This window comes from Notothenia rossii (genome assembly GCF_949606895.1).
Source record: "Notothenia rossii genome assembly, chromosome: 5".
Classification (NCBI taxonomy): domain Eukaryota; kingdom Metazoa; phylum Chordata; class Actinopteri; order Perciformes; family Nototheniidae; genus Notothenia; species Notothenia rossii.
The window spans coordinates 65917938-65930637 of record NC_136903.1 but is presented as its reverse complement, the minus strand read 5'-3'; the positions used below and the strand labels follow the sequence as shown (position 1 = coordinate 65930637).

At 39.4% G+C, this 12700-nt stretch overlaps 1 protein-coding gene across 4 annotated transcripts in view; it reads left to right on the top strand.

Moving 5' to 3' along the window:
* pacsin1b (protein kinase C and casein kinase substrate in neurons 1b) overlaps positions 1–9160 on the top strand; it is a 28491-nt gene extending 19331 nt beyond the window's left edge. For all 4 annotated transcript variants that reach the window (XM_079685630.1, XM_079685628.1, XM_079685627.1 and 1 more), the window contains exons 2-10: positions 487–609; positions 3147–3303; positions 3405–3640; positions 4094–4249; positions 4638–4813; positions 4900–5020; positions 5855–5979; positions 6353–6549; positions 7394–9160. In XM_079685630.1, coding sequence (XP_079541756.1) covers positions 550–609; positions 3147–3303; positions 3405–3640; positions 4094–4249; positions 4638–4813; positions 4900–5020; positions 5855–5979; positions 6353–6549; positions 7394–7503 — 1338 coding nt within the window. In that variant the 5' untranslated portion in view covers positions 487–549 and the 3' untranslated portion in view covers positions 7504–9160. The remainder of the gene's footprint in view (positions 1–486; positions 610–3146; positions 3304–3404; positions 3641–4093; positions 4250–4637; positions 4814–4899; positions 5021–5854; positions 5980–6352; positions 6550–7393) is intronic.
* Positions 9161–12700: the final 3540 nt, after the last annotated feature.

Below are 12700 nucleotides of genomic sequence, written 5' to 3'. Positions count from 1 at the left end.
CCTGCATCCATTTAATCTGGGCCATGAACATATAATTCCTCTGTCAGCGACCATTGTCACACTCTCTTTTGTTCTTTGAAAAGGAAGCTCTGTTTGTTATAAAGCTGCGTGGATACTAATCTTTCATGTGTGCTTCCCTTTTTTTCTTCATTACATAATAATGTTCTCTCCACTTTGACATCCATGACACAACGTTAGTGAGTATTAAAAGAGCCTTAACAAAGCCTATAGATTCATTCTATGGCGTTGGGATCACATAAACTGCAAGAATAAGCGTTTAATCCTAACGTTTCTAAATGTAATTATCCCATCCATAAAATATTAGAGAAAAATTGAAATAGAAATGTACAAAAGACACATCCAGTACCAGTGACATTATTAAATGAATGGAGCCAGAGCCACATTATGTAGCATCAGTCTTTGGAGCTCAAACACCATTGGAGCATATTTCTCATTAACACCCTCTGTGCTCGTCCTCCCTCACAGTGCATGAGGAGCGTAACTCTGCAGAACCACACCGCCTGAAGCATCCTGCCAAATCTGGAGACCATGTCTGGAGCCTACGACGAGTCCGCCAGCCTGGAGGAGACCACGGACAGTTTCTGGGAGGTGAGACAGCGGGGAACAGTCTCTGACAGATTAAGCTTAAGTGGGAACTGACACTGCTTAGTGAAGAACTCTCACCGAACCTGGGAGGGGAGAGGGAACATCTCATTCATCAACTGCCACAAGTCACAGAGGCACACATAAACACTCAATTCAATGAATCTACAAATAATATATCAATAGTGATCGATCACTTGGTGATTTCTGAGCCAGCACAGATCTGTTGCGGTTTTCATAATAATGACAAACCTTTTAGTGCAATTATTGCATAATGGAGTGACCGAGCATGCTAAATCCTCTGTTATGCAGCTGAGAATAAGAGCATTAAGGGTGGAAAATAAAAAATGTATGGAGAAGATACATTAAGTCAATCAAAGGGCAGTTTTTCGACCTTTGCACCCTATTATTTCTGACGCTTAGTGGAACAATTACAACGTTTACAACAAACAAACCAGCAAGAGCTCTGATGATAATAGGGCTGCAACAAAACATCCTTTTTAATATTGAATAATTTCAGTGTTTGTTTTCTTAATGAATCGATTATGCAGTCATAAAATATAGAAAACTCTTTCCTAAAGTCTCTTAATATATAATAATAAGCCCAAAATATCCAGATTATAGTCACATTTTACAAACAAAAGCAGCAACAGAGAAGCTCGGGCTGAAGTTGACATGTTTGCTTTTATAATAACTGATACTTTATTGATATGGTGGCAGATTATTAATAATTAACCCATTTAATAATTGATGTGTTGTTTAGCTCTTGAGGACACTATGTCAAGTTTCTCCTCTGTGTTTACATCAACAACAACCTTCCCTGAGCACAAACAGTCCCCAGTCATTTGAGTAATAAGTTCCCACAAGTCCATTCATTATAAATGAGAGCTGACTCCCAGTGAGCAAACAGGACAGCATTTGATTAAGCTACAGACAATATTGACTCAATCCATCTATCATTCAGCTTCATGTTGAGACACTGTGTAAGATGAATGACGTGTTTCAGTGAGTACTCGAGACAGAAAATATGTGTCATCACTTCACAGGTTCAAAGTTTCATAATCCATTTCCTCCCGGGCTCGGTCGTGTTTTATCCTCGTCACGTCTCTGCGACCAGCAATCAGCTGAGCAGCAGACAGTCACTACATCACCGCTGCTGCAGTGCTGCTGATCGCTGACTCCACTGAAGCGCAGGGGCTGGGAGGGAATACACACGTTATTCTGACCGGCTGCTTTCATTTAGTCCACGCATCAGATTTGTTGAGTGTCATTTAAAGGGTATAGGTGAACACCTTTTATGCATTCAGCAAAGAAGCAGACATGTCTTCTCTTTTAAAGTGTGAAATGAATGCCGTAATGTGGGCTTGGAGCCTCCCTCTCTTTGAGTCTCTCTCACTCTGTCTCTGGGCAAAGATAACTCTGGGAGGTTGCTGCTCCTGTGACCACGGAGAGATGTAAATGATGCGACATTAATGCCCCCCTCCCTTCATCTCATAAGTCGCTCACACAGCAGTCTCTTCCCTGCTGTTCCTTCCTGCCTAAATGCAGCACCTGCAGGCGGAGTGCCTTTTAAAGGCGGCACCTCACACAGTGATCCAACAGTTTTTCATTGCCATGAAATTGACACTTTGTTGTAATAGCAAGGTGGCATTGGAAATCTCTGTCACAGCTTCATTTTTAAAGCGGCAGAAGGATTTAAAAGATGAGCATACAAGTCGATGTCCACTTCACTAATCCAAACCTTAAAGTCTACCCTGGTGCGGCATTAGCTCAGTCTGTAGGGACTCGGCTTCGACACTGAGAGGCTGGTTCAAGTCTCCATTCATTCCAAATTAGACCAAAAATTACTTAGTGGAGATACCTCCTGGGCAGGTGTCCTTGAGCAAGGCACCGAACCCCCAACTGCTCCCTTGCACTGTACTACCTGTTAGCCTTTTCGCTACCTGTTAGTTTCTTCTTATTTGTGCATATCTGTATTCAGATAAATAAAAGAGAGAAAACTCAGGTAATGTGCTCTTCTTTAACAAGAAAGTGATGAAATCAGATAAAAAGCAGTCACAGGAACATTTTTACATTTAAGAAACGCAGCTCGTTTGATAAGAATTGAAGGAGAAGAAGCTATGAGCTCATTAGCTTACATCAGAACATCAGATTAAAACGTTTCTTTAAAACCTTATTAGAACCAATAGGTAACGTTAGCCAAAGTTGTGAGAATGTTCCCCGCTAGCTGGGTTAGCAGAATGGCACTTTCTTAAGTTAAAAAACCTGCTCACAAGCAACTCTTAAGATTTCTAATGGAAACCAATAGAGACAATGTGTAATTTGTAATAGAATGCAATGTCGATAATATCAATCAATCGATTGAATTTTAACTTAGGTCATCATGCTAGTCTTTATGCTAACCTAAGCTAAGCTATTCATCGAGATGTGGTACAGATACTCTAAACTAACCAAGAAAGCAACTAAGCTCATGTCCCATATTTTAAAGTGTGTTATAACTTGAATAGAAACAATAGAAGTAACTTAATTTTTTTAAATGTAAGGTTGGGAACTACAAACGTACAGTGAAGCGGATCGACGATGGTCACCGGCTCTGCAATGACCTGATGAACTGCATCCAGGAGCGTGCCAAAATCGAGAAAGGCTACGCACAGCAACTGACGGAGTGGTCCAAGAGATGGAGACAGCTGGTAGACAAAGGTACGCGATGTGTCATATTAATTAGCATGTCTTTTTTAAAACACACATTTCGCATTTTATATTACACTATACCTGACTATACCCTTTCCTCCCTCCACCAGGGCCTCAGTACGGCACAGTAGAGCGAGCTTGGTTTGGGATGATGACAGAGGCAGAGAAGGTGAGCGAGCTTCACCAGGAAGTGAAAAACAGCCTGATCAACGAGGACTTTGAGAAAGTGAAGAACTGGCAGAAAGACTTGTACCACAAGCAGATGATGGGCGGATTCAAGGAAACCAAAGAGGCAGACGAGGGCTTCAAGAAGGCCCAGAAACCCTGGGCCAAAAAGCTAAAAGAGGTGAGGAAGTGTGCTTTTATCAACTCAGCTTTAAGTTTGAAGTATTTGCTGCCTTCCTATGTCTTATGTGATATCGTACTGAATATTGGTAGATTTTGGACAATTCATTGGGGAGATCAAACAATTTAATATCTTAAACTTTGGCTTAAGGAAATTATGATGAACATTGATTATTCACTTATGAAATTATCTTTGGCTGCAGCATTACTTTTTTCTAACTAGCAATGGCATTTGTAGTCAATCTGTCTGCTTATGTCTGTCTTAAGTTTAATTTTAGTGACTGTTCTTGTTATTTTACTGTCCCAATTGCTGGTGCAACACTGCGAAAACCAATAAAGGATTTTTCTATCTGATCTTATGCTTTTTTCTACAGTATTTGTGAAATGTTTAGATTTACTCAAACACTTCGGTGCAAAAAAGGTTATATTTGTTTGTATCATCTTGTTATTTTAGCTCGAGGCTGCCAAGAAGTCCTACCACATGGCCTGCAAAGAGGAGAAGCTGGCGTCCACCAGAGAGGCCAACAGTAAGGGAGAGGCCTCAGCGGCCGCTGACCAGCAGAAGAAACTCTCGGAGAAACTGGAAAAATGCAAACAGGACTCACAGAAGGTGAGAGCATCGACTATCGGTGCTTATTATACAGGAGCTGTTTTCTACAATTAAGCCAAAATCCACTCACAAGCTATTTTAAGATGTAGAGCTGGTTTCTCCAGTGTAGCATTATTAATGTGTGGCTGAATACTACACCTCCCCCTTTCCATCACTACTCCAACATTAGCTTCCCTCTTGCCTAAGTGGACTCTGGTCCCATTGAAATCCCTTGACCTTCACACTAGATTATTTCTTGTGATTTGAAAACCCGTTTATGACACTTGGAAGGTTGTTAGCATTGACCACTGGACTATAAAGCTTGTGTTGTCCCCAGATCAGTGAGATCTCGTAAAATATCATTTATTTCTGTTAAGTGTATATTTTGCGTGTGTGTGTTTCCACCTAGGCCAAGGAGAAGTATGAGAAGGCCCTGGATGAGCTGAGTAAGTGCACTCCGCAGTACATGGAGAACATGGAGCTGGTGTTTGATCAGTCCCAGCAGTTTGAGGAGAAGAGGCTCAGCTTCCTCAGGGAGGTGCTGTTGGACGTCAAGCGCCACCTCAACCTCACAGAAGACGAAAGGTTTTGAAATGTTTATAAACCTGTTTAAAAGACGAGAAATCAGATAATCCTTTACATGTACTAAATCCTCACTATCATCTTCACAGCTATGCCGCAGTGTACGAAGAACTTGAACGCACTATCACATCGTCCAGCCCGCAGGAAGATCTGAAGTGGTTCAGCAACACTCACGGCCCCGGCATGCATATGAACTGGCCACAGTTTGAGGTAGAGACACAAGACCAATAAGGCATCATCACTATGGGCCCTGCAGTGTTATGCTTTAAACAGTAGGAAAGGAACAGTATGACATTAGATAAGAAAATGTATAAAACCTTCATGTGTGTACCCTTACTATGACGCTAAAGCTAGTCAGAAAGCTTAACCTAGCATAAAGAGAGGGAGAAAGGGGAAACATTTAGCCTGGCTTTGTCTTCATTTAACTAATAAAAATGTAATCCAACATCTTGTATATTTAATTAAAGTGTATGTTATGTGGTAGCAGACTCTTGTGAAGACCTTTTCATTAGTCAACAATAAAATGTGTCTCCGAATTGTGATTTAGATCCACTACAAAACTGAATAGGTTCTTCCTTTGCCCAGGCTCCACCTTTCAACCAAGTTTAATTTAGATTTTTCTGAAATGCTGCTTACAAACACACAATATAGATATTGGAGATAACATTAAGTAAAGCGGGAGCCGACCATTTTCCAAAAATGTGTAAAAATGTATTGGGTAAAGTTATGGAGCAACGTATTGATAAGTGCCAGAAGGCAAGGCTCTCAATCTACCGGTCCATCATTGGTTCGGTTCTCCTGGTAAGGCTGCCATAAGGAGGGAAGTTTGGGGCCCTCAGCTGGAAGTGCTACCTCCGCGACCCGACACCGGATAAGCGGTAGAAGATGGATGGATGGTATTGTCAGGGAGCATTATATTGATAGATGTGACTCAAAATATATAATAATTAAACGTGACACACTGAGTGCTACCTGGATTTAAAGACTATTTCATGTGCAGTGGAAACATCCAAAGCTAAATATGCTTTCTCTTGTTTTTTTCAGGAATACAACCCCGAGCTTACCCATAACATTTCAAAGAAAGAAAAGTTGAAGAAAAGCAGCGACGGCGTCATGCTGACCCACGTCACAACAGCAGTCAACCACGCTCAAGCTGAGGACCGGGGGAGGTAAGATTAAGAACCATTTTAGTAATATTCTTCATTTTATTTAGCAGATGTTTGCAATATTCCCAATGCAGAGAGAGATTGTCCATCACCAGACTGTCTTTGCATAGTTTTGCAAGGGTTTTATTACAAGCAACTTTTGCCATCTTCTAACCACAACACAGTACAACGAAAGTACTGTAATGGTTTTGCAGGAATATTAATTAAAAAATGTATTAAGTAAAGGAAAAACACTGAGTGCACACACTTCAACAGAGTCAAACATACACAGTCACAGTTGCAGTCGCAGCAGGGGTAGCATTTTGACTTCCTGACATTGATCGATGTTGCTGGTGAAACTGAGCATCGATGTTCTTCTGAAATGTGTTACTTTCAGTGTCAGCAGCTACGAGAAGAACCAGGCGTACATGGCCTCCACAGAGTGGTCGGACGAGGATCAGACCGCCCCGGACTCGGGCAACGACACCAACGGAGGAGCGAACCCCTTCGAGGAGGACGTGGTGAAAGGCGTGAGAGTGAGAGCGCTGTACGACTACGACGGACAAGAGCAGGACGAGCTCAGCTTCAGAGCAGGTGAGGGTCCCGTTACTGGAAAGACACTGAGGATTTCCTGCAGCCAAATATAAGTTTTACTTAGAAAGATGAATCTAGAAAACAGTGAATCCCTCAAGCTAGCAAAGATTTTCAAATGAACCTAAGATTTATGTTTCATAAAGTCAAACGAAGGACAAGACAAATCTTAAGAGTATCTGTAGTCGTCTTGGTAGCACGAGGTTCTGTATAACACCAATGCCCTATGAACTAGGTTTGCATTTCAATAGAGCAGGGGTTCCCAACCTTTTTTCCCAAGAGCCCCCCCAAATGACTCCTGTGGAGGCAACAGCGGTAATTCAAGTTTAAAAGTCTCAAAATGCTACAACTACCGGTACTGTCACAAACTGGATGAATGTGAAGTATTTTGTTAAAGGAGGATGAAAGCGTAATTAAGGAGCACTTTTGGAGTGACTTTGATGGATATTGGACTCAGGATTAATTCATTTGAATTCCCGCTGTATGAAGAAATTAAAGGACGGCGCAAGTGCAAACAATTCTCAAAGGGATTAAACTGTTTAATACACATGCTCAAAGTAATCGATATGTTTATGTGGATTCAAAAGTCGTAAATAATCTACAAAATGGAGGAGACCGATCTGATCGGAGCAACTGACAAATAATCCAACTGAAACCGGCATGGACAATGACTATGTTTTAAAAATGCGCTTATCCAGAAAAGCCTGGTTTGGAATCAGGCACTCACAGACAGTATTTTTGGTGGAATATCCCTTTTTATATTCTTGTTGTCTGCTATGATTAACATTGCCTGAAGGGACATAATCTCTTGTTGTTGTTTACTTCTGTCTCCTCTCGTATGATAAAGGGGATGAGCTGATTAAGCTCGAAGACGAGGACGAGCAGGGTTGGTGTAAAGGTCGCCTAGAGAGCGGCCAGCTGGGTCTTTACCCGGCCAATTACGTGGAGCCGATGTAGCTGCTGCCGCTCAGGAAGATGTGTCATCGGAGGGCAAAGCCCAGACTGAACCGTCCAGTCATAACTGCACATTGCCAGAGACTTGAGAGCAAAGCTTCCTTTTCACGTCGGGCGTAGAGAGCCGTCTTCATCTCATCACAGCGAAAGACTTTACTAAATCATCATCCAGATCATGAAACTAAATCATCATCCAGATACTGCACCTGAAGCAAAAGTATTTCAGTCTCTTTTCTGTGTAGCTGTGTTTGATTTCAGATGTGATGCTAACATGCTACACAGTGTGTTCTCTCATCCTGACACAGTATCGTCAGTCGTGCCTGGATAGCCTGAGCTATGCATTGTGCATTTCATGTATATATTTTAATCTAATTTTTTTTTTACAGTCTGGATGCTTGTACAGTTTTTTCTCATTGAATACAGTGTTTTTTCCTCTCTGTGAAATATGTACACGTTTAAAATTAAAGGAATAGTTTTGGGGTATTTACTTATTAACTTTCTTTCTGAGAATTTGATTGATACTACTTTCATGTTTGTGAAGTGAAGCTACATCCAGGGCTAGATTAGTTTAGCCTAGCATAAAGACTAAAACAGCTAACCTTGCTTTGTTTGAAAGAAACCAAAAATACCTACCACCTCCTCTAAAGCTCAAAAGTTAACAATTGAAAATGTACTCCAGAGAGTGTTGGGCTTGCAGTTTCAGCTCCTTTAACCTATACAAAATTGTGAATAATTGATAAACCTCAGTTTAAGGAATCATTGTGTCTGGCCAAAAAATATATTTAGCACAAACCCCCCACAACCACAAACCACAACTGGTCACTTTTTTGTACAAATTAAACGAACGAAAAACACAATTCTATTTAGGAAGTTTCAAAAAAATGTCCCAAATTGGGATCAATAAAGTACATCTTATCTTATCCATACCATACCAAACCAGTCTAGTCTAGCTGACTTCCTCATGCTTAGTTAAAGTCTTTATGCTATGCTAAGCTAACTAGCTTACTGTATGGCTTCACATGTAGTGCACAAACATGAAAGTAGTAATGATCGCCTCATCTTATTCTCGGCTGAATAAGCAGAATAAGTATATTTAAAACTATTCCTTTAATACATGTCGTTGTTTTCCTGCTGCTCTCCATAGCAAGACACTGAATTAGCATTATGGACCGAGATAATAGACAGCTAATCATCAGTATAACAAACACACACATTCACTGAGCAGAGCTACTGTTTGAAATGGAAAAATGTCCCCTCCATAACAGAGCAAGAGTTGTTTACACTTCCCTCCGCTGTCACTGATACTGTTAGAACTATTACATTTCATTCTGTGTGTCCTCCTGTTTTGTCTTGATGCACAAATGGACTGTCATAATAACCCCATGCGCACTGAGCAAACCTGCCTGGAAACAACTTCATTTCACATCCAAGGATTTTATTTATTCATCTCCAATCGACTGCTGCAGCTAATTGTTTACTATGAGTGAATGTTAGTGACTTGGCATTATCAGCTTCCAGCTCCTGTCTCTCTGATTGTGTGCATGCTGATCCCACACACTGTTAACCGCTCTGGTCTGGAATGATCCAGTGCATGGCCTCAATTTGTTTCCACCAAATTATTCACAGTGTCTTGAAGGAATTAAAACCCTTATCAGATGACGATGATGCCATTGATTTGCATTGCATAACATAGTCGGACATGATTGGTCTATTTCAGTGTGTACCAAATGTACACGTCTTTATTGCTTATTTTGTTTTAATCAAAAAATCAAACTAAGAGTATAAGTGCATGTTGATTGGTTCGTTGCTCCGGGTGACCACAGGTGTTGGTGTAAACTACACCGATGTCGATGAGTAATGTTGGTGTAGTTTTACTGACGCAGACAGAAAAGGCTGCACAAAAGAGCAGAAAGAGGATCTGTGTCTGAAATATTGATGAGACAGTGGCCTTTTATTGCTCTAACAGAGAAGTTCACTTTTAAAAGATCCAGTAGGGAAATGTCTCTTGTACTCTGTCTGTGCTTCTGTGTGCTTTAAAAAAAAAAAATGTTGCTCTTTGGAAGCACTGGGGGGTGAAATCAACATTGCCTTATCAAAATCTACCACCCGACAACTGCAGAGACTCTCAACCATCATGTTAAACAAAGTGAGCTCGCCTCGACTGAGTCTGACTGCTGTACTCCGGCTCAGTTTGCACACCGACACAACACGCAGGACTTCTTCGTGATGACTGAAGATGAGTTTAAAGGTTTAAAAAGTGTATTTTCAATGTATGGGACTCTTGACAGGTGTACTGTAAAAGCTACAACTGCTGCATCCACTGTGACACTCCTGTGATACACTGAATAACCGTAAATCATATTTAAAGAAACATAAATGCTTCTCTCTTTTCTGTCTGAAAACATTGATCTGCAATGTTGAGGGGAACTTTTAGAAGGCTTTATCTTTCTTTTCTTAGCATAGTGCTGTTATTTCCAAACTGTAGTGCCTGTTTATCTGCATACGCAAAAAACAAGGCATATGAGACTCTTTGCGATTAAAATGTGTACATTTGATCACATTTCAATACATGTTATTGTAAAAAAAAAAAAATTGGATCCTTTACATAAGTTAATGTGCAATATCACAGTAAGCTAGAAGTCCTGCCTAAGCATGTCAGTCTAAGTATGAAAGGGTAACGTGTGCCTAAAGTATAAGTGGAGTCTTTAAGCAGGGAAAATATTGTGTGACTGACTATCAAACATTATATTATTAGATCATTATTGCTGATGAATGAATGTACCTGTTGTTGTGTAGTTAGATTTAGAATAATGCACCATATTCATATAGTATTATGACATTTTGTATGTTAAATCTTTATAAGTAATTAAATAGTCACAAAAGCTTTCGAATAGATGTAGTACTGTTAAAAAGGACAACATCTCCAATGGAAGTATCAAGTAAAGATACTTTAATTAAAGTACCTAAGGCCTTCCAAAGGTCAGAACAACAATATGAGGGGATGTGGGAGCAAAGTAACTAAAGCTGTCAGTTGAAAGTACATTATTCCCCTCTGAAATGTGTTTAAGAAGTATACGTCTGAATCATAGGTCTGAATGTATAAAGTAGCAACAATGAAAACCCTATAAAACCTAACCTAAATGACACCTCAACCCGCCACTAGAGGACAGTAGGAACCTCATTCAGATCATTGTCACATCATTCATCATGTTGTGAGACAGATCCCAACAAACACAAATCCTTCAGTATCTTCCAGAGGTGGAAGTACTCAGATCTTGTACTTAAGTCAAAGTAAATGTACCAGAGTTTATGAATATTATGTTAGAGTAAAAATTCAGCATTCAAAATGTTACTCAGGGAGAAGTACAAAAGTATTAGCATCAACATATACTTTAAGTAAAAGTATTCATTATGCAGATTGTTTCATTTTCAGAATAATATAATATGTTTTGATTATAATTATTGATTAAAGTGTTATCAAAGCTGATAAACGTGCAGCTAGTTTTACTCACTTTGTATACTGCAGGGTAGCTTGTGAATTTAAGTCTGATTTAAGAGTTGATTATATTCACGTCATTAATCCAAATCTGTTAAGTAACTAAAGCTATTAAATTAATTTTTTGGAGAAAAAGTACAAGATTTACCTCTGAATTGTAGTGGAGTAGAAGTACAAAGTAGCAATACATTGAAATACTCAAGTAATAATAATAACAATAATACATGTTATTTATACAGCGCTTTTCCTTGTGCTCAGAGCGCTATACAAGCAAGTATAGTACAAGTACCTGAACATTTTACTTTAGTACTTTAGTAAATCCACTTAGTTACTTTACACCACTGGTATCATCCAGTGTAATCTACACACCTGCTGCCAGTTAATACACAAGCCAACAAAATTCCCACAATGCCCCAGGACTTCCCCCAACATAGACAGGTTCATTGATTTCAATGATATTTGTGTGATGTAAAAAATGGCAGGAAAAGAATCAGCTAATACAAACTGCTGTGGATTGCATTACTAGGCTTTTATCTTTTGCATTTCCTGATGTGTTTCTTTATCTTGGAGAGACATCAGCCCTGCAAAGAAAAATAACTGTTACTATTTGCTTTCCTGAGAACATTTGGTGGTCAGGTGGTGTGTGTTTTTCTTTCCCATTGACACCTAAACCAAACAGACACTGACATCTTGGCAGCAGTTGATCCTACAGCTACAATTACCTCTATACCTCTAATCATATTACATTAATTTAAGCATCACATGTAGGTCCCAATGAACAAGAAGAATATGATATCATATATATATATATATATTCAATATAGCCTATATATATATATATATATAGGCTATATTGAAAAAGAAGTAGAAGTATTTTTTTAAGCTAAAGTTAATTAATTAGTCAAAAAGTGTATGTAGCTACCCATGTGCAATCTTATAGAATGCAATGTAGCCTGGCAAATTGAAAATTGAAGAATCAAAAATACTATAATTAAGAGAAGGCATAATTATGCGCAAAATGTACTCTTTCACGGATCTGCCATAGTGAGAAAAAGAAATATAAAACAAATATATATCAACTTCATGATATACTATTAATATTGCAAGGTGTGTTCTTGTTACTTATTTTTTTTAATAGTTTACACATTTTTATGAACTTGTCACGAATTGTGTTATTAAATAATTTTGGAAGCACACAAGGCCAAGTCATTCATTACAGCAACCACCATCAGGTTTTTAACTTTTAATTTAGCTTGGGCAAAACATATCAAGACATATTGACTACACTTGTTTTAAGAAAAGCATTTGGCTGATAAAGTCAATCACCAGGACATTGAGAAATTATGATTTATAATGTTGGCTATATTTTAAAGTGGACCTATCCTGCTATATTTGAATAATATATTGTAGGGCCATACCTATATAAAATACCAAACAGATCATGCATTTTAGCCATGCCTCATTTCGCTCTATTTGCTCTTTTTTAGCCCTGTTTTTGCAAGGGCCGATTCTGTGAGAAGTCTTCTTTGCTGCTTTTGTGGCAGACTACAGCGCCACCTACAGGCCTGGCATATGTACTACAGCGTCTCCAGCGCTTTCGAGCAGCAGTGGCCATGGCTGTCTCCTCCTGATAGGTGGAGAGTTGCCCATATAGGCGGAGCTCCTCGTTTCTGACGTCAGAGATGTTTCAAATCTGGATCAGTC